The sequence below is a fragment of the Bemisia tabaci genome, chromosome 2, assembly GCF_918797505.1.
Source record: "Bemisia tabaci chromosome 2, PGI_BMITA_v3".
In the NCBI taxonomy this organism is placed as follows: domain Eukaryota; kingdom Metazoa; phylum Arthropoda; class Insecta; order Hemiptera; family Aleyrodidae; genus Bemisia; species Bemisia tabaci.
In genome coordinates, this window is record NC_092794.1 from 26,895,117 (window position 1) to 26,913,451 (window position 18,335).

At 44.5% G+C, this 18,335-nt stretch overlaps 1 protein-coding gene across 1 annotated transcript in view; it reads left to right on the forward strand.

The window, feature by feature from the left end:
• mas (trypsin-like serine protease domain-containing protein masquerade) overlaps window positions 1-18,335 on the forward strand; it is a 43,067-nt gene that overhangs the window by 19,894 nt on the left and 4,838 nt on the right. Inside the window, exons 2-8 of the mRNA XM_019044605.2 lie at window positions 4,078-4,640; window positions 5,351-5,408; window positions 6,670-7,452; window positions 8,221-8,415; window positions 9,299-9,557; window positions 15,385-15,662; window positions 16,493-16,647. Coding sequence (XP_018900150.2) covers window positions 4,078-4,640; window positions 5,351-5,408; window positions 6,670-7,452; window positions 8,221-8,415; window positions 9,299-9,557; window positions 15,385-15,662; window positions 16,493-16,647 — 2,291 coding nt within the window. The remainder of the gene's footprint in view (window positions 1-4,077; window positions 4,641-5,350; window positions 5,409-6,669; window positions 7,453-8,220; window positions 8,416-9,298; window positions 9,558-15,384; window positions 15,663-16,492; window positions 16,648-18,335) is intronic.

Genomic DNA, 18,335 nt, shown 5'->3' on the forward strand with positions numbered 1-18,335 from the left:
GAAGAAAAATAGGAAGAAGAAGAAGAAGATGAGGAAGAGGATGATGATGAAGGAGAAGAAGAGGAAGGAAGAAAAAGAGAAAGAAGAAGAAGAAGAGGAAGACGAAGAAAAAGAGGAAGAAGAAGAAGAAGAAGAGGAAGACGAAGAAAAAGAGGAAGAGGAAGAGAAGAAGAAGAAGAAGAAGAAGAAGAAGATGAAGACGAAGAATAACTTGGATTTATATGTTTATTTGCAGTGGAGCCATCGAGTATCGACATACATAATAGAGTATTGCGAGAATGGCGTGGCTATATTAAGTGAGTCTGTACTGTTATCAGCGGGGAGCCCACCGGGTTTGAGGGGACGTCGGACGTCGCTCGCCGATCGGGCATGTGAAGGACGTTGAGCGGGGGTTGCGGGGGGTGTGGGGGATACGGCAAGGGCCGGTCGAGGAGGGTGCGGCGTGGCGCGGCGCGCGCGCGGCTCACGATGGGATGATCGGCGACCTTGGAAGTCACTGACCCGACGGCCGACCGCACCACTTCCCGCAGCGTTGCCAACTCCATCCTTCCATCACTCCAGATTACTGCCACCTCAATTCTTTCAGTGCAGACCATCGAATTACATCTTTCAAATTGTTACCAGATCGAGAACCAGCTAAACGCGCAAGGAGCAGTTATTGAGGACGGGAGGAGGGTAGGAGGTCAAGTAAATCTAACTTCAGTCTTCATTTTTGCTAAGTCTTCAAGAGCCAAGCGGTAACGGACGCCAGATTGCTTCATCTTATTCTAAGGATTTATTCCAGTTTGAAAACACAAGAGATGACGTCATCCAACGCGATGATTTACCATGGTCCGTGTCATGGTTTCTCCTTCAGTTCTCCGTTGGTTTTATCAATGATGTAAGTGGAGCAACTGATGAAATGCCTGCATCGCTGATTTATGGAACCAAGGTGGAAAGATGCATTATCGTAGATGCATCAAAGTATGCACCATCGCGCATCCGATGTCATTAATCACCGTTGTTTTCCAATATATCTGAAGATCGGCGGTGCTATTTTTCGTGTTATAAGGTTAGTTGCGCCCTTTTGGGCCCTAAGAGCTCCATATGTTGGTACTCTATTTTGAATTAGACTGTTCCTTTAGAGAATATCCGTGGCACTATCGTGGTTTTTGTTAAATCTCACATCGGGTAAAGCACGAAAATGGCCAATCATCTAGACTCCATTATGTGATAAAAATTGCCTACTTTACGTTGCGTTGAACTGAAGAAACTGTCACCGTTCAGAGTGAGGGGTCAGTTGCGCTGGCACAGAATCGTGTTTTGATGCTTGATGCTTGTATAGATTATCTAAACATAATTAGATCCGTCTAAACAGCTACTTTCTACTACTACTAATAGGTCGCTCTTATAGCGCTTCTGTGCGCTCTGCGACACTCAACCGCCACTGACAGCGATCTTGCCAGAGCTCCTCCAGTAGATCGCCTCTCCTCATTTCCTGCCTTATTTCCTCAATCCACGACTTGGCAGGGCGTCCTCTACGTTTTCTACCAGGAGGGACCCAGCAACTTCCTACGTTCAATATCAACCGAGACATCGCGCTTTGAAAAGTTCGGTTTATGACGTCGTCCACCGCGGTAGTCCTCCCTTGGTTTCTTCCACTTTATTCTTATCAATTAGGGAAACACTCATTTTTACTGGTTTCTCAACTTGAAACTCGGATGAAAGGAAGGCGGAAGAAACCAAGGCAAGGGTGTCGTTACCGGGGTAGATGACGTCATAAAACCGAATTTTTCAAAGCGCGATATCTCGGTCAATACTGAGCGTAGAAAGTTTCTGTTCGGGCAGATCTTAATATTTTTAGCTAATCGTCAAGAGTTAACCATCAAAACACGATTCTGAGACTAGCGCAACTGACCCGTTCAAGAACTATGCACCCATCCCATAGGAACTCCCTGAAAGCTATATTTCTCGGTGCATAAAGGAGAAGAACGGGTGAGTTTTGGGGAGCGTGGTTGGAAGGAAATCTGAGAGAGAGTGAGGGACGTGGCGCGGTGGCGCGGCGGCGCTGGAGGGCGTTGAATATTTTAAAAGTGAACTCAGCTCGGTGACCTAACTGGGAAGTTGGTGGAGAGAATATTCACAAGTTACAGTCATCGGCTTGATGAATACCGTTCCGTTACTTATCCGCGCACGTTTGACCGCGTCCCGCCTTCCTTCGGCGTCGCCGCACACTGGGTCGAGTCAATCAGACCCTGAAAAAAAATCTCGTTGTATTTACGAAAAAAATGGTAAAATTACCAAGAATTCAGGGTTCTATTTGATCCCAGTTTTTTCTTGGTAAAATTACCGTTTATGGAATTGGTAATTTTACCGAGAAATCTCGGTAAAATTATTGAACTTTCTCGGTAATTTTGCTGGACCTTGGTAAAAACGCCAATATTTTTTATCGACTGTGGTAGAATTACCGAGATAAAATGGCAAAGTTACCGGGAATCGATTACCAATAAAAGTGGTATTCTTACCTGAAAAAACGGTAAAAATACCGGTTTTTAGGTAAGCTTACCATTCTGTCTTGGTAAAATTACCAATAATTGGTAAAACAAGTGAGATGGTAAAGGTACCAACGTACCTTGGTAAAAACGCCGAGAATTTTTTTTCAGTGGAGGGGTCGGACAAAAAATGTTTGACGAAAACTGCGGTTTTTTAATGTTTATTTTGTCTGACTTTAAATTATGAGGGGTGCTAATGGAAGAAAATTTCACGAGGGAGCCAGTGGAACCACTTTTAGAACCTCAAAATTCTGTATAAACAGAATTATAAGCTTTTAAAGTTTTCAAATTTTGTCCGATCTCTCCTGTTGACTCGATCCACTGTGCGGCGTCGGGTCCCCACCGCCCGTTAACTATACACACGAAACCTCGCCCGGAGGAACAACCGACGTGCTACGAACTTTGAATGGGACTTACGTCTTTCTTACGCGGCGGGCGCCATACGCGACACCGACCCGACAACATTCGCACCTTGGCCGATCCCTGCCCTCTATTCTCGCTTCCAGTGGCGATTTTACAAATTGGCAACACTGTGTTTCTTTCATTCAAATCCGTTGAAAATATCGATTTTAGGTGAGGCGAGCTTCCTCACGAAGAATCGATTGTTTCAAGTACGTTTGAATGGAGGAAACAGTGTTGCCAATTGTCTGGAATCGCCACTGCCTTGAGTCGCAGACTTCTGCCCCTCGGGAAAATTTCGCCACTGGGACCTGACCGGAGAGATAGAAGTGGGAGTGAGCCAATATTCATTCAGTTTTCGTATCAACAAATACTTTCTTTTCTTTTCTATAGTACTTTTTTTGTGTTTTTAATTGTTACAGTTCATATCATACGAATTGATGACGAAAGTCTCAACGTGTAAATACCTGTTGCAACTCTCTCAGAGTTAAAATAATACATGCAGATCGTTGCGTAGTTTTTTCGTTCAAATAAATAAATAGAACATGATTGGAAATTACGCAGATTTAGACTCAAAAGTCTAAGTTAGTCTCAGTTAGACTCAGTTAGTCTAAAATTGTTAATGCCGGCCACTTGACCTGCAGCTCCAGAGGAAACCCTCAGAGACTTAAACGCAGCGATAGAAAAGTAAGCGGCTCGTGGTAGAATAGATGGCAAGTTTACGATTGACTCTGATGGGAATTGTAGAATGAATCGTAATTGACCACATCAGAAGTTTTGTTAGATTATTGCATATCATACATATTTATGGCTGAAGTTGAGAGACGTTTGTACCTTACGCTAGCTACTGCAGTGATAAAAATTTCCGATCATGTGTTTATTATTTTTGGCGAGAAAGCTAACCAGATCATCTCCTTGAAGTTTTCTGCGTATTGTGAAATGAATGAGAAAAATTCTCCTTTGTTTCAAGAAAAACTGTAGGTTTGTTTTTTTTTAAAGAAAAAGATGTAATAAAAAAAAGCAGAGACTTGCCCTGAACCCCCGTGTGGAGCAGACCCTTTAGTTAAAAGTAAATGGTTGTGGCTAAAAGTTTTCGTGTTTAAATCAATTCGATTAATTAATTGAGTATATTTTCTTCATTTTTCAGGTCTACTTGATACAATCACGAGCACAGCTGACAGCAAAGACTGCCCAGGTGTGTGCGTACACACCATTGCGACACTGATTTGTTACGAAGTTCTAGAAGATGTCGCTTGTCCGAACCCTTCAATGAGGTGTTGTGTGGACCCTCCAGCCAATGGCTCTTCGACCGTGGCGCCCTCTAGCACCGTCAGCTCGAGTTATCAACCGCAACAGAACAACAACCAACAGCATCAGCACAACAGCCAACAGCATCAGCACAACAACCAGCAGCATCAGCACAACAACCAACAGCATCAGCACAACAACCAACACAGTCAGTCACCACAAACGCAGCAAACTAACCAGTATCAGTCACAGAACAATCAGTATCAGCAACAAAACAATCTGTACCAACAACAAAATAATCAGTATCAGCAACAGAATAACCAGTATCAGCAACAGAACAATCAGTACATGCAACAGAACAACCAGTATCAGTCACAAACCAGTTCTTACCAACAACAAACTACGAGGCCAGCAACACCAACTACCAGCGCGGTTACTGCAGCTTCAAATAAAATTTCTCTGGTAAGTCCTGTGGTTTAATACATGATTGTAGAAATGCCCATTCTCAAATTAAATTATAGAGAGCCTCGTTCAAAATTAACGCATTCTCTCTTATAGCTTGTTTCTGGCTCACCAAAGACATTGGGATAAAAAAACCCACGTTGATAATTTTTTTCCGAGTCAGCTTATTCATACTTGACTAGGTACTTTTTTTGCAAAGGAAACAATTGTGATAAGATGACAAATCAGTATGATTGGGGGGGGGGGGGTGAATCTCTATCTTTTTGCAAATTTACTAATCCTTGATAACCTTATTACTAGACACTTTTGCCGTAAAAATGAGTGCTTGACGTGATTTTATGGTGGGAGTTCGTATTTAAAAGTGATTATACGGTTTAAACTCGACAGACTTTTATTGAAATGTTCATTAAGCTGAATTATGATGCGAACTGACAGACGGACTAAAAAAAAGAAATTAGCTGTTAAAAAGTACCTAGTACACGGAGGAACAAGGAATCACAGATGGAAAATAAAAAGAGTATCGCTTTATTTAAGTTTATCAGTATTTGCTGAATGAAAGCATTTTTATAGGATGCGTGAAGTTTTTCTATAAATTTGATTTTCCCCTAAAGTTCCCTCCTTTAGTGTAACTCGGACCAGTTGAATTTTTTAAGTGCAGTTCGTGTATTACTATACACTTGCTAATATTGTTTTTACTTGATGTGTTCCAGTTTTCACCAGAATCCACGCAAACGACATCAAGCTCATCGACGGATAAAAATAATAACTGTAAGTATATTTTAAGACCAATCATGGTCTATAGTAATTGGAAATAGACTTATATTAACTTAAAGTAATTACACCTTCGTTCTTATGACCAGGCCAGATATGAACAAACCTTCACTGAAAAAAAAAAAAAAAAAAAATGTGCTCGGCTCAAGCATGATGATTCTTGAATTTGCCGCCAAGAATTTTTTTTTATCTTTATTTAAGCTGAATGTTTCTTGATGCGAGAAAAAAAAAGTCTTGGGGAAAGCAAGAAGGTAGCTCATAGTAAGCAGTCAAATTCTCGATTCAAGAAAAAATAATTATTGGTGGAAAATTTAAAATTATTTTTTTCCCAATTATTGTAGTCAGACTATCGCAAAAGCACGTACCTTTACTTTTAACACCCTTGCCTATATAAGAATAGCAGCGCCATCCATTTTTTCTTCACGCAATACGAACATTGATAGAGCAGGGATCTTTGCAGCCATAGGCTTTTCTATTCCGAGAGCCGGCCTTCATTCTTTTAGATATGCAACCCGGACATTGGTAAAGTAGAAATTGTTCTACACAGTCGAGACGTCATTCACCGTAGCACTGACGTATCATCGTTTCGTCTTTCTTGGATTTAACAATCAATGATGCATTCGCGTTAGTTCCGCGTTAGTAGACGACATTTAAGGTGAATGACGTCGAACACCGCGTTATTTCAAATGGTGATCCTTTTTTAAACAATTACGCAACTACTTTGGAAAGACCTTAGTATTCTTCGTTATTCTACCTATAATTTTTATTCGGGGCGAGACTTATTGGAGAGAGCTGCGGGCTCATTGTTGAAATAGATAGACAAAGCTATGGACAAAGAAGACATAGGGAGCATGAAGCGATCCTATTGGTGGAAATAGTTGGTTTCTATCGACTCAGGGAAAAAATGATAGACTAATATAGGGTCTCTCGTGGGTTTCCCTCAGTGAATTATCTACCTTCTCTATCCATTACAACCACCCGCTTCAACCAGCAGGATTCCGCTATACCTATCTCTTTTTCTTCTTCGTGTATAGCTTGTCCATCAATTTCAACAATCAGCCCGCAGGAAGGGTAAGTAATCCGTTGCATTTTAATTTGACTTGTCTTGTCAGAAATTATTGTCCATTTTGATCAGTATTGGGGCGTCTCTTGTTATTTTTAGAAGTTTAGTCTCATTGCCTCCTTTCGGGGGCTCACCCATTCGGCTTGGTTAAGGTGTGATGCATAATGGTTGATCCATGGATGTTTTCTGTTGCAGCGACCAAAGTGTGCGCAGGCGTGTGCGTGGCCGAGCGCATCGCCGACTACTGCGAGGCGGTGGTGGGAGTGGAGGGGCTCTGCAGGCCGGGGCTCCGATGCTGCGTGTCCAAAGACTCCTACGGGGGCAGCGAGCCACCCCCGCACCTCATCCTCATGAACCGCAACTCCAGCTCGGGCCCCGCCCCCGGCTCCAACCAGACCACGCCCCCGAGCCCGGTCACCATTTCCCGCCCCATCCCCTCCCACCGCCCTTGCAAGGGCGAGTGCGTCTCCGGACTCTTCGCCCTCTTCTGCGACGACATCGACCCCTCCGCCCACTGCCCCGGCGACGACTCCTGCTGCATCACGGCCCCGCCTCCACCCTCACCTCCCTCCCACCAAAACTCCTCCCACTCCACCGGTGGCTCCTCCTACACCACGCCCCCCTCGACCACGCCCGCCCTCAAACAACCCCAGAACAACAACAACAGCAATAACAACGATAAGAACAGCGCGTCTCTCCCGCCGTGTCCCGGCTACTGTCTGCTCAACCTGATGGCGGCCTTCTGTGAGAGGCCCGCGGTGCTCATCGCCAACACCTCGACGTGCAAGCGTGGCTCCATGTGCTGCGACCACACGCGGCAGCGGCCTCAGACGAGCCGGCCGAAGCCCCGCCCCACGACCCAGCAGACGACGACGACGTCGACGACCCAGGCCACGACCACCGTGTCGCTCCCGCCTGACCCCCGCCCCGAATGTCCGGGCTCTTGTATTGTTCCTTACTTGTCTTTCACTTGTTTCAGTAAGTCATCCCTACTATTTTCGGAACTTTTGCTTATCATAAAACAATCGTATTCGACGTCATGACCAGACAGCGTGTCTGGTATGGTCATGTCAAAAGAAATGACTGCCGAACGGCTGCCGAAGAATACGCTAGATTGGGTTTCTCCTGCATGGGAGGAGACGAAGGGGGCGCCCAGTGAAAGGGTGGCGATGGGGAGTTTTAGAAGAAATGAGGGTGTGCCAGCTCCCAGCTCCCTGAGGCGCTTTGGGAGGATATGGGTATTTGGCGTCTAGGTGTCGCAGAGCGCCAGAGAGCGCTATAAAAGCGGCTTTGTATATAAAAAATAATTTTCTTCCTCCAGCTTTAGTTCAAGCAGGGACGTTGAGCAAAGCTTTCAGTTTTACTTAAATGCACACCAAGCAAGAAAAGTTGCATTCAAGCGTTGTTAATGCCTAACATAATGACAATTGCTTCCAAGTGCGCAAACAGGCGAGGTGACTCATGTGCATCAAATTAGATTTTTGTCATACTTTTTGAGGTGAATAGTTAAAAATACTGAAGTTTCAAGCGCAAATGACAGGATAATGAGTTAATTTTTAAAATTTTCCATACTTTCATTCGTATTTTCAGTACTTTTACTTGGCGAAGGAAGTTTCTCATTCTAGCGAATGGTTGCAATTGTTGCAAATGCTACATACAATCCAAAAATGTTTGGTACCTATTTAAGGGGAAATGTTTAAATCATTATCGATACTAGTTATAAATCAATGTTATTTGTTTCCACAGGAAATGCTGAAATGACAGACGTTTTCAAATGTCGGAAGACAGGCACTCAGTGCTGCGCACCCAAGTCTCTCATCCGCGATGTCTTGGACTCCAAATCACCTCAAGGCTCCTCAAGTCTCTCTAATAATCGCAATGATACATATCCAGTTCCTTTCAAACCTCACTACTCACCTCAACTATCGACAAATCAAATAGGTAAGACGTGATGTCAAATGTTTCTCATGAGTGATCACCGTACAGGGAAGGGCTATCTTTATCAACGGGAAAAGCTAAAATTTGACGTAAATTGATCAATAATTTTTCAGAATACTTCAGAATCAAATTTTCACATTTAGCTACATCGAATATAATGAAAATTCAAATTGTCTGGTTTTCTTTTTCGGCCCCGGGGAGTTTCCAAAATGTCCAAAATGTCTGTCCAAAAAGTTACTGAGATTAGTTTCTTTTATGGATGAACCAGATATATACAGTGTGTTCCAAAAGTTCCGCCCCCCCTCTAACTTTTGAAAGGTTAGAGATAGAAAAACGAAACTTTGGGCATGTTTCTATCTCAAAGAGCACCATCTTCTGGGGGAGTCAACATTTTTGCCCCTCTCTCGTAAAGAAAAAATAAGACGGGAAAATTTACCAAGTTGTAAGCACTTTTAAGAAAAAATCGCAGAGATCACTTCAAACTAATTGCAAGGTGGGGTTCGGCCCCCCAAATACGTCAGTTCAAAGGTCATACGATTTTCCCACGATATGAGCCAACATCCCCTAACTTTGCCTCAACACTATCTCAGTGAGTTCAAAATTAGTTCCCGGTTGTGACACTGTGAGGGCATAAAATGAGGCCCAATCAGAAATGGATTCGCATCGTATTTACTCTCAGTATAAAGGGCGTCTAACCGCGGGTATTCTATCTTTCAGCTCGATATTCTAGACGTGCAAAATGATGTTATGAAATAATTGTGGATTCGCATTTTCTTTACTCTCAGTATAAAGGGCGCGGCGTCTAACTGCGGGTATTTTGTCTTTCAGCTGGATATTCTAGACGTATGAAATGATGTTATGTAAGAATTGTGATTTGAATTTTCAGTTCACACGACGACGATGAGCGTGGCGAGTTCGACGCGGCCTCCAGTGTACAGCAAGTACGTCTGCGGCGTGAAAGGGACGGCCCGAGGAGCCGGGTCGGGCGCCCCCGCGCGGACGGCGCGCGTCGTCGGCGGCGAAGACGCGGACCCGGCCGAGTGGTGCTGGCAAGTGGCCCTCATCAACTCCCTCAACCAGTACCTCTGCGGAGGAGCCCTCATCGGAACTCAGTGGGTCCTCACCGCCGCACATTGCGTCACCAAGTACGTATCTCCCATCCCTCACTCTAATACCTGTAATTTCGTCCTGGCCCAGCTTGTCACGAGTGGACATTCAAAACACCCTCGAGTCCCTTTTTAGAGAGAGTCAAGACATGTTGAATTCATTTCTGACTGCGGGTTGATTGTTGAAATTGGTTGACAAAGCTATGGACAAAGATGGCAAAAAGGATATGGAGGGATTCTATTGGTTTGAAGCGGGTGTTTGCGATGGACAAAGGAGGTAGGTACTAGACTAACTAACCGCAACCCACGAGAGACCCTTCAGTTAGTCCATCATTTTTTCCCTTAGTCTATAAGAGCCACCTATTTCGACCAATAGGATCGCTCCATACTCCTTATGTCTTCTTTGTCTATAGTTTTGTCTATCAATTTCAACGATCAGACAGCTGGCAACAGGAATCTATGGGCTTTTAAAGACAAAGAGAGATTGACAGAAGAGACGCGCTAGGTGTCAGAAAAATTAGCAACCCGTCAGCGAATGTTTTCTTTGGGCCTTGTCTCCACGGGACGTTTCATGGGATTCGTCCCAAAGACGTCTCTGGAACTATACCATGGCCCAGCCATGGTAACCTCCATTTTCCTCAGTTCTGGTCATAAATTCTGGAAGGATCATTCCTGCCCTAGTCTCGACGCGCGTTCCCATTTTCCCGCAAAAAATCACCTGTGTCAATTCCAACTCCAAGTCCAGCATTTGAAAGAGGGGACCTAATACGATGAAAGCGAGGATGTGCGTGATCTTGGGGAGCGAATTCAGCGAGCGATTTGACAGCCGTGGTCGAGCGGCGCGCGGCGGCGGTTGGCGGACTTCTCACTTCTGGGCCGTTTACCGTTAGCCACCTTCCACATCCACATCCACATCCACATGCAAGTTCCTCATCCGATTCTGCTCGCCGTCTTGACGCGACGCCCCACGCCCGATGCGACATTACGCGCAAGCGACCCCGACCCTGATTCTTCTTCCTCCTCCTCATCCTCCTCCTCCTCCTCCTCCTCCTCCTCCTCCTCCTCCTCCTCCTCTTCCTCCTCCTCCTCCTCCTCCTCTACCTCCACCTCCTCCACCTCCATCTCCTCCTCCTCCACCTCCTCCTCCTACTCCTCCTCCTCCTCTACCTCCACCTCCTCCTCCTCCTCCTCCTCCTCCACCTCCTCCTCCTTCTTCTTCTCTTCCTCCTCCTCCTCCTCCTCCTCCTTCTCCTCCACCTCCTCCACCTCCTTGGAGAGCCATACTCCTGGGGAGCTCATTAGTGCTTTGGGACGCATCGTCCGTTGCCGTAATTGCAACAAACAATAGGATCGATCTCTATCAAAAGGGCGTAAGTCCACAAAATCAAATTTTTATCGAGACAAAAAACTATATATATATAGAGTCGCTTTATAACGCACTCTGGCGTTCTACGACACCCAAACGCCACATATGCCTGTCTTCCCAGAGGTTATCGGGCAACTGACACCGCAACATCTCTTCGTCAACGCCCTGCCGCCAACCCTTTACGGGACGTCCCCGTCGCCTCTTCCCAGGTGGTACCCAATCCAAAACTTGTTTGGGCAACCTCTCCTCCGACATTCTTTGCACATGTCCATACCAGCATAACTGCCTGGACATGACGTCGTGCACGATATCTTTCTCAACCTTCATCACCTGGCGAATTCTCTCATTACGGACACGGTCCCGTCTCGAAATGCCGGCAGATCGCCGCCAAAAATCCATTTCAGTTGCCCTCAACATTTCTTGCGTTCTTTTCGTCAAAGGCCACACTTCACTACCATAGAGCAAGATACTTTTAACGATGGCATCATATATCCGGTGCTTGTTTGCCTTTGAGATGCTTTGATCCCAGAGCACCCCGTTCAGCATCGCAATGGCTCTCCTGCCCTGGATGATCCTGTCCTTAATTGCTCTATCCATCCTTCCATCCTGATCGAGCCAAACACCGAGATACTTATACTCGTCACACTCTTCGATGCGCCGTCCATCCTCAAGCTCTATGCTTTGCCGTTGATGCGCTGCTCCCACGACCAGCTTCTCTGTCTTGGACACACTAACGTCCATGCCCCATTTCCGATATTCTTCGACCAACTTCCGCGTCATGTAATCTGCATCTTCCTCATCTTGAGCTACAACGATCTGGTCATCGGCAAAGCATAGAGTATAAAGGGTCTGCCCATCAACGAGTGGAACGCCCATTCCCGCAACCTTATTTTTCCATTCCTTTAAAACGTGCTCTAGGTATACCTTAAATAGTGTTGGTGACAAGCAGCAGCCTTGTTTTAGCCCTTTTGTGACGAAAAAACCTCCGGACAACTCTCCACGACATTTAATTCTTGCTATCGTCCCGTTATAAAATGATTTAATTGCCCCCACAAGTCCTTTGCTAAAACCCCTTTTTTCCAAGGCTTCCCAAAGCTTCACTAACGGCACGCTGTCATAAGCTTTCTGAAGATCCACAAACACCAAGTGCAGCTCCTGGCTGACCGCCCTTTTCTTCTCGATGACCTGGGTAATGGTGAACAGATGGTCGACGGTAGACCTACCGGCTCTAAAACCAGCCTGTTCTTCGGCTTCCTGGCCGCTCCAAAACTCTTCGACCTTTGCCTTGAGAATTTTACCATAGACCTTGCTCAAGGTTCCTGTGACCGATATACCTCTGTAATTATCGCAATCTTGTTTACTACCTTTCTTATGACTGGGAGTAATCCAAGATTCCTTCCAATCCTTTGGTATTTCGGAACCATGCAAACAGTCTTGCATGAGTTTCCTCAGATGTTCAAATAGTTTACCGGTGCCACATTTTATCAACTCCGCCGGTATACCCCCAGGTCCAGGAGCTCTGCGAGTTTTCAGCTCCCTCACAGCCTTCACTACATCTTGGAGCTGGATCTCCACGTTGGAATCTTCTTTAGTGCTTATGACTCCGCCTTGAAACTCGGGTCGCCTCTCCGTTAATAAATCTTTAAAATAGTCCTCCATCTTGTCAATTGGTATCGGAGATATGATGTCGCGCATTTTATTTCGTCGCAACCCTTTGATCACTTTCCAGCCTTCCGTACTTTTCCGGCCTCCAAGGTAGGTATTTATCTTCATACAGCTTTCTTCCCAAGCCTCATTCTTCTTCCGAGTGATGACCCGACGGACCCTTGCTTGAGCCTGTTTGTACATGATTTTATCATCCAACTTTTGAGAAGAGAGAAACTGATGATACCTATTCCTTTTCACATTTATTTCCTCCTCTACCTCCGCATCCCACCAGTACGGTTTTTGATTATCATTTTTTGGATCAGAAACCCCCAGGGCCTCCGCTGCCGCCGAGTGAACGCAATTCTTGATAAACTCATACCGCTCTTCCGTACTGCCATCGCACGCATCTCCTAACTTTTCATCCAGGCGCTTTGCGTACAGAGCCTTGACACTCGGGTGCTTTAGGCTATCGATGTTATACTGAACTTGATGTACGCGTTGTCGCTCCGGTTGTTGATTGTCGCCTTGATCGTTCTGCGACACACGAGCGGGAAAGGCTACATCCGCTCTGAGGAAATAGTGGTCACTACCGCAGGAGAGTCCTCTACATACTCTCACCTGCTGGATCTTAAGGTTTGTTACCTGTTTAACGAGCACGTAGTCAATGATGGATCTTAAGCCGCGAGTAGGTTGGACCCAAGTATATTTGTGAATATCCTTGTGTTGGTAGAACCCGTTCAACACTTTTAGTTCCCTCTGCTCGCAAACGTCGATAATGCGGCTTCCGTTGTCGTTCACCGTAACTTCACCGAACGGGCCGACGACTTTACTGTTCACCCGGGATCCCGTTCTACCGTTTAGATCTCCCAACACAAGGACTTCCCTCCCAGGTCCTACCTTCACTACCTCCTCGTCTAGTTCTTCAAAAAACTGATCCTTAAGTGCAATGGTAGCATCATCATTGACCCCGTATACTCCCAAAACAGTGACTCTGTGACCGTGCAATGTTAGGTTCATCTTAATCATGCGAGCGTTGATGGCCTCCCAGTTCTTAATATTTTTTCGAAATTTTTTGCGGATCAGAATTGCGACACCCTGTTGTGCACGCTGATGTTTCGGCACTCCACTGTAGAATAAATCGTAGTCCCCAAGGCTCTCTGATCCGTGGCCTTTTTTCTTTGTTTCCGTTATTACCGCCACGTCGATCCCGTTGTTCTTTATCTCCGATACCACTTCCGTCAGTTTCTTGGAAATGCCTTGCACATTCCAAGTACCAAAAGCGAGTGTCGTTTTCCGTAATCTAAGTCGAAGAGTCCGTTTGTTTCCATGATTACCGAGGCATATGTTATTGGGTTTTTTGACATTGTACATTTTTTCCAAGGATCGGGGAGTCAGCCCGATGCCCCAACCCCCAACCTGGAGGACCAGGGTTTGATTTCGGAGTTTCCTCTCCTAGACAGGTTGCTTCCACCACAGCTAAGAGCCCTGTCTACCCACCCCCTTTGAGGCAGGGGCTACCAGCTGGGGTCCGCAGGATTGCTAAACCTGTGACAGTATAGTCCCCCATACGGAAACAACGACCACTTGAAAGTTCTGAAATACTTTTTTTTGTGCAAAAATTTTTGGTGCTCTTCTGAAAAAATTTGAAATTTGGACTCGTGCTGCTTTTAAAAAAAGTGAAGGGAAATTTAGAGATGTTTGAGAGTTGAAAATGAGTTTTAAAAGTTTCATCCCTCATTTGCGTCAAGTAAGCAAAATTCATGGAGATGTCTCCTTTTGGTAGGTACGGACACGAATTTTGAGATTTTTCCAAAATATATGTAAAACATTTCTCAGAAAATGTGTAAGTGGCCAAAAATGCAGGAGAAAAGAATATGAACATTTTGGACTTACTCCTTCCTTCCAATATCCGCTGATCCTTCATCAGAGGCGGGTTCCTAAGTCGCTCGCTCCGTTTTTAGCTCCCCTCATCATCTCCGCTTTAATGTATGATTGTCGAGCATTTTATACAAGATCACACAAAAATGTTCTTCCGATGTTTAGAAACATGGAACGTCCGAAAATGTCTAACTTGAGTAGAATTAGGGTGGTTTGCAGTTTCCAGTGCAAAAAACTAATTTGCCAAGTTCTGTCGCTGGTTGTCTCTGGCAGCGAAGCTGAAAATTCGCCTTAAAAACCGAAATACTGCTTGGACTTGGCACCGAGGCGGTTCGCTGTGCCAACTTCCAACTGTGACGGACTCTCATACCCGCAAGCCCACCTTTTTTCAAACCGAGAACCCCGAGGATTTTCTGTGCATCTCAACCGAGGGGCCAGAATCAGGCTCATGTTCCCTTTCATGTACCTATTTTCCTCTCACACCTTAATCCAGCCCGTTTTCCCCCGCCTTTTCAGTCGTCAGTAGATGAATAAGTAGAAGAAAAAAAAGAAGAATAGAAGAAGAAGAAAAAGAGGAGGGAGAAGAGGAGGAGGAACCTATGTAGCACAGATTGCAATAAGTACCAATTACATAGTAAAATTATTGCAGTTCCACGGAGTGTTGCGTATTTTGCCAAGCTCCTCTTTGAAGGGGCCCCATTTATTGAAACTTGTACTAAAATTGAAATAAGTTGCAATTTTTCATTGCAATGCATATTGCCTATTTTTTTGATACATGGAGCTCATTTTATTGATTGTTTAAAATCGGTATAAATCGACTAAATGATGTAAAAATATTGAAATTTGGAGGTAAAAAAATTAAAATTTCATTGAAATCAAATTGCAATTTAATTTCAATATTTTCCTTGCACTATGCTACTTGGGTTTTAGTATGAGTGTGTAAATACTAATGGGGATGTGATGTGTTTGTTGCAGCATCGTGCGTTCCGGGGACGCGATCTACGTGCGAGTGGGCGACCACGACTTGACTCGCAAGTACGGGAGCCCGGGGGCGCAGACGCTGAGGGTGGCGACGACGTACATCCACCACAACCACAACTCGCAGACGCTCGACAACGACATCGCCCTCCTCAAGCTCCACGGCCAGGCCGAGCTGAGGGACGGCGTCTGCCTCGTTTGCCTCCCCGCCCGCGGCGTCAGCCACGCCGCAGGCAAGAGATGCACAGTTACCGGATACGGCTACATGGGAGAAGGTATGTAACCGCCTTCAATTTTCAGTCTATGCAACAAAGGCGTCTTCTGAGCTGGAATAGTTGTATCCCTGTGCTGCTTTGAGGACGCTTCTACACTGCCGTGCTATACTGCCGCGTTAAGGAAAAACGCCGTATGAGCCTTCAGACGCTGTCAAATTTCCTTCGATAAAGACCGAATTTACAGGGAAAATGGAGAATTTGCAGGTGTCTGAAATTTGATGAATTCCGTGTTTGAATGGACGTTACCGAGTGAGCTGAACACAAGGATACCCTTGATTCATAAATTGAACAATTATTTGAGCAGATTTTACAAAATAACCGGATTGGCTAAAATACATGCGTTTAAATGGGCAACGCCGCCATATGACGTCACCAGGCGGCGCATTTTCTCACTTTTAAATATATTTTTACACTATTTCCCGTAGCCGAAAAAAATTATAAAAAATACTGTAAAATCAGCTCTTTAAGCATTTTCAGATGAAGCAATAAAAAAATTTACGTGCAAATTCTCCATCCTGAATATTTTTTTCTAGATTTTTCAGGCAATTTTGTACGCAATTTAATCTAAAATATCTGAAAATTTGAAAGAAAAATGTGCACGAATCTCGTCAAAAATACATGTTTCATCAACGGAAATTTGGCAACTCTAGAATGTTCATGCGGCATTTTTCCCTCGGACGGAAGTATGGTAAAACGCCATGTGAACATTCGAGAGTTACCGAATTTTTCCGGATAAAACATGAATATTTAAAGAAAGTTATGCTTATTTTTTTATAGTTATGCTTATATTTTTATTAATTGTGTTAATTTTAATTCATCATTCTTTTCAGCTGGACCAATACCATTGCGAGTGCGAGAGGCCGAGATCCCGATTGTCAGTGACGCAGAATGTATACGAAAAATAAATGCCGTAACAGAGAAGATATTCATTTTACCAGCCAGCAGTTTTTGCGCAGGAGGCGAGGAAGGGAACGACGCTTGTCAGGTAAAAAACCAACGGACATAGCACCTTATTTGCTAGATAATTGAAAGGGCTTGGAGGACAAGGCACATAAGTGCAGTTTTTTTAAAAAAAAAAATCCCTGGTAAAAATTGGCAGTAAAATCTGTGTTCCAAAATACCATAGACCTACAGCCGGCTGTAAGATTTCCAATAGCTTCTATAGCCGGCTACCCAATTTTTTATGGCCTTTTATAGCTGATGGCGACTAAGCAACAGCCAGGCGATAAAATGTATGCTAAACGTTACTAATTACGGATGCTAGGACGTAGTGAGTTTTTGGACTACTGCTCTCTTTTTGGGCCGTAGTATCTTGATTTATTTTGCGAGGAAAGCTCCGTACTGTTGATGGATGCCTGCCATTCCTATTATATTAGAGCGCCTTCAGTTTCGTATGATACTGTGCAATACCTCTGGTGTGAAATAGTTGCTTCAAGCGCCGTGGCACGCTGCGACGCGGCAGGCGGGCAGCCAGCGCGGAACGCGCATTGGCGCCTACAAACCTAACAGGGATACTTCACGCAATGCGCAATGCGTGAAGTATCCCTGTTAGGTTTGTAGGCGCCAGTGCGTCGCCGCTACGCTTGGTGTTCGGCTCTAATATTTAATCTGTCGGAGTCAGCGTGATTCAACTCATGATTTTGAAATGTTTGCACATCCTGTATGGATTATTCTCATTTTAATTGATGAAAAAAAATATGTATTAAAGGAAAATATAATGTGTGTTTTGTAAATATTGAGGTGGTTCCGTATCAAACTTAATGATTTCCAATGCACACGAATTTCTACACAATTTCTTATAGCCTTTCATAATCGATGGCGAAAAATCAACAGCCATAGGCGATAAAGTGTAAAGCCCGACGATAGGAACTATAGCCCGGCTGCATAATTTTTTATCGCTCCGTATAGCCCGGCCGTATGATTTTCTCCGCATTCTACAGCCAGCTATATGCTTTTCTGTAGCCTTCTTTAGCCGGCTATAAGAATTCCTATGGTATATATTTGAGACGCAGCTCTTATCGCCAATTTTTACCAGAGATTGAGTTTTTATGATTTCAAGTATATAAACTAGTCTAAATACATATTTTGTGAAAAGTTCGCTCCCAAATTTCAATTTTTAAGTATCTATCAAAAAGTCAATTTGAACTTTCTTTCCGCTACGCGCCTTGTCCTCCGAGCCCCTCAGTTTAAAGCAGGGGAAAAAAAACTACAAGGTTGAAGATCATATCCCTCTAAGAAGTAAAATGCAATAGGAAATCTGCATTAGTGCGAACGAAGATGGAGTGATCTTATGATGTCACCATCGAGATCTCTCGTCACCGTTGCTGTGAATATTCAGATGTTGCTGAATTTTCCTTGGACGAATAACGAATTTTTTGCATAACTTTTCGCCTTCTCCTAAACATTTTTAAAGGGATTGGATTCGTAATTTACTCTAGGTAAACCCAAAAATGTTATAGTCACAAAAACCAAATGTTCATATCTTTTTTGAGAAATGATGATTTTTCAGGAAATTTGGCAACATTCGAATAAGCACGCGAATCCCTTATAGTTCTGTCCTAGCACGGCAGGCTGCCAGAGCGATTGAAACCAGAGCGCGTTGTTGAAAGCATCAGGAGTGCCTGTGCGCCTTCACTCGTTTGCTTATGCAACAAGGACATCCAGAGAGCAGCT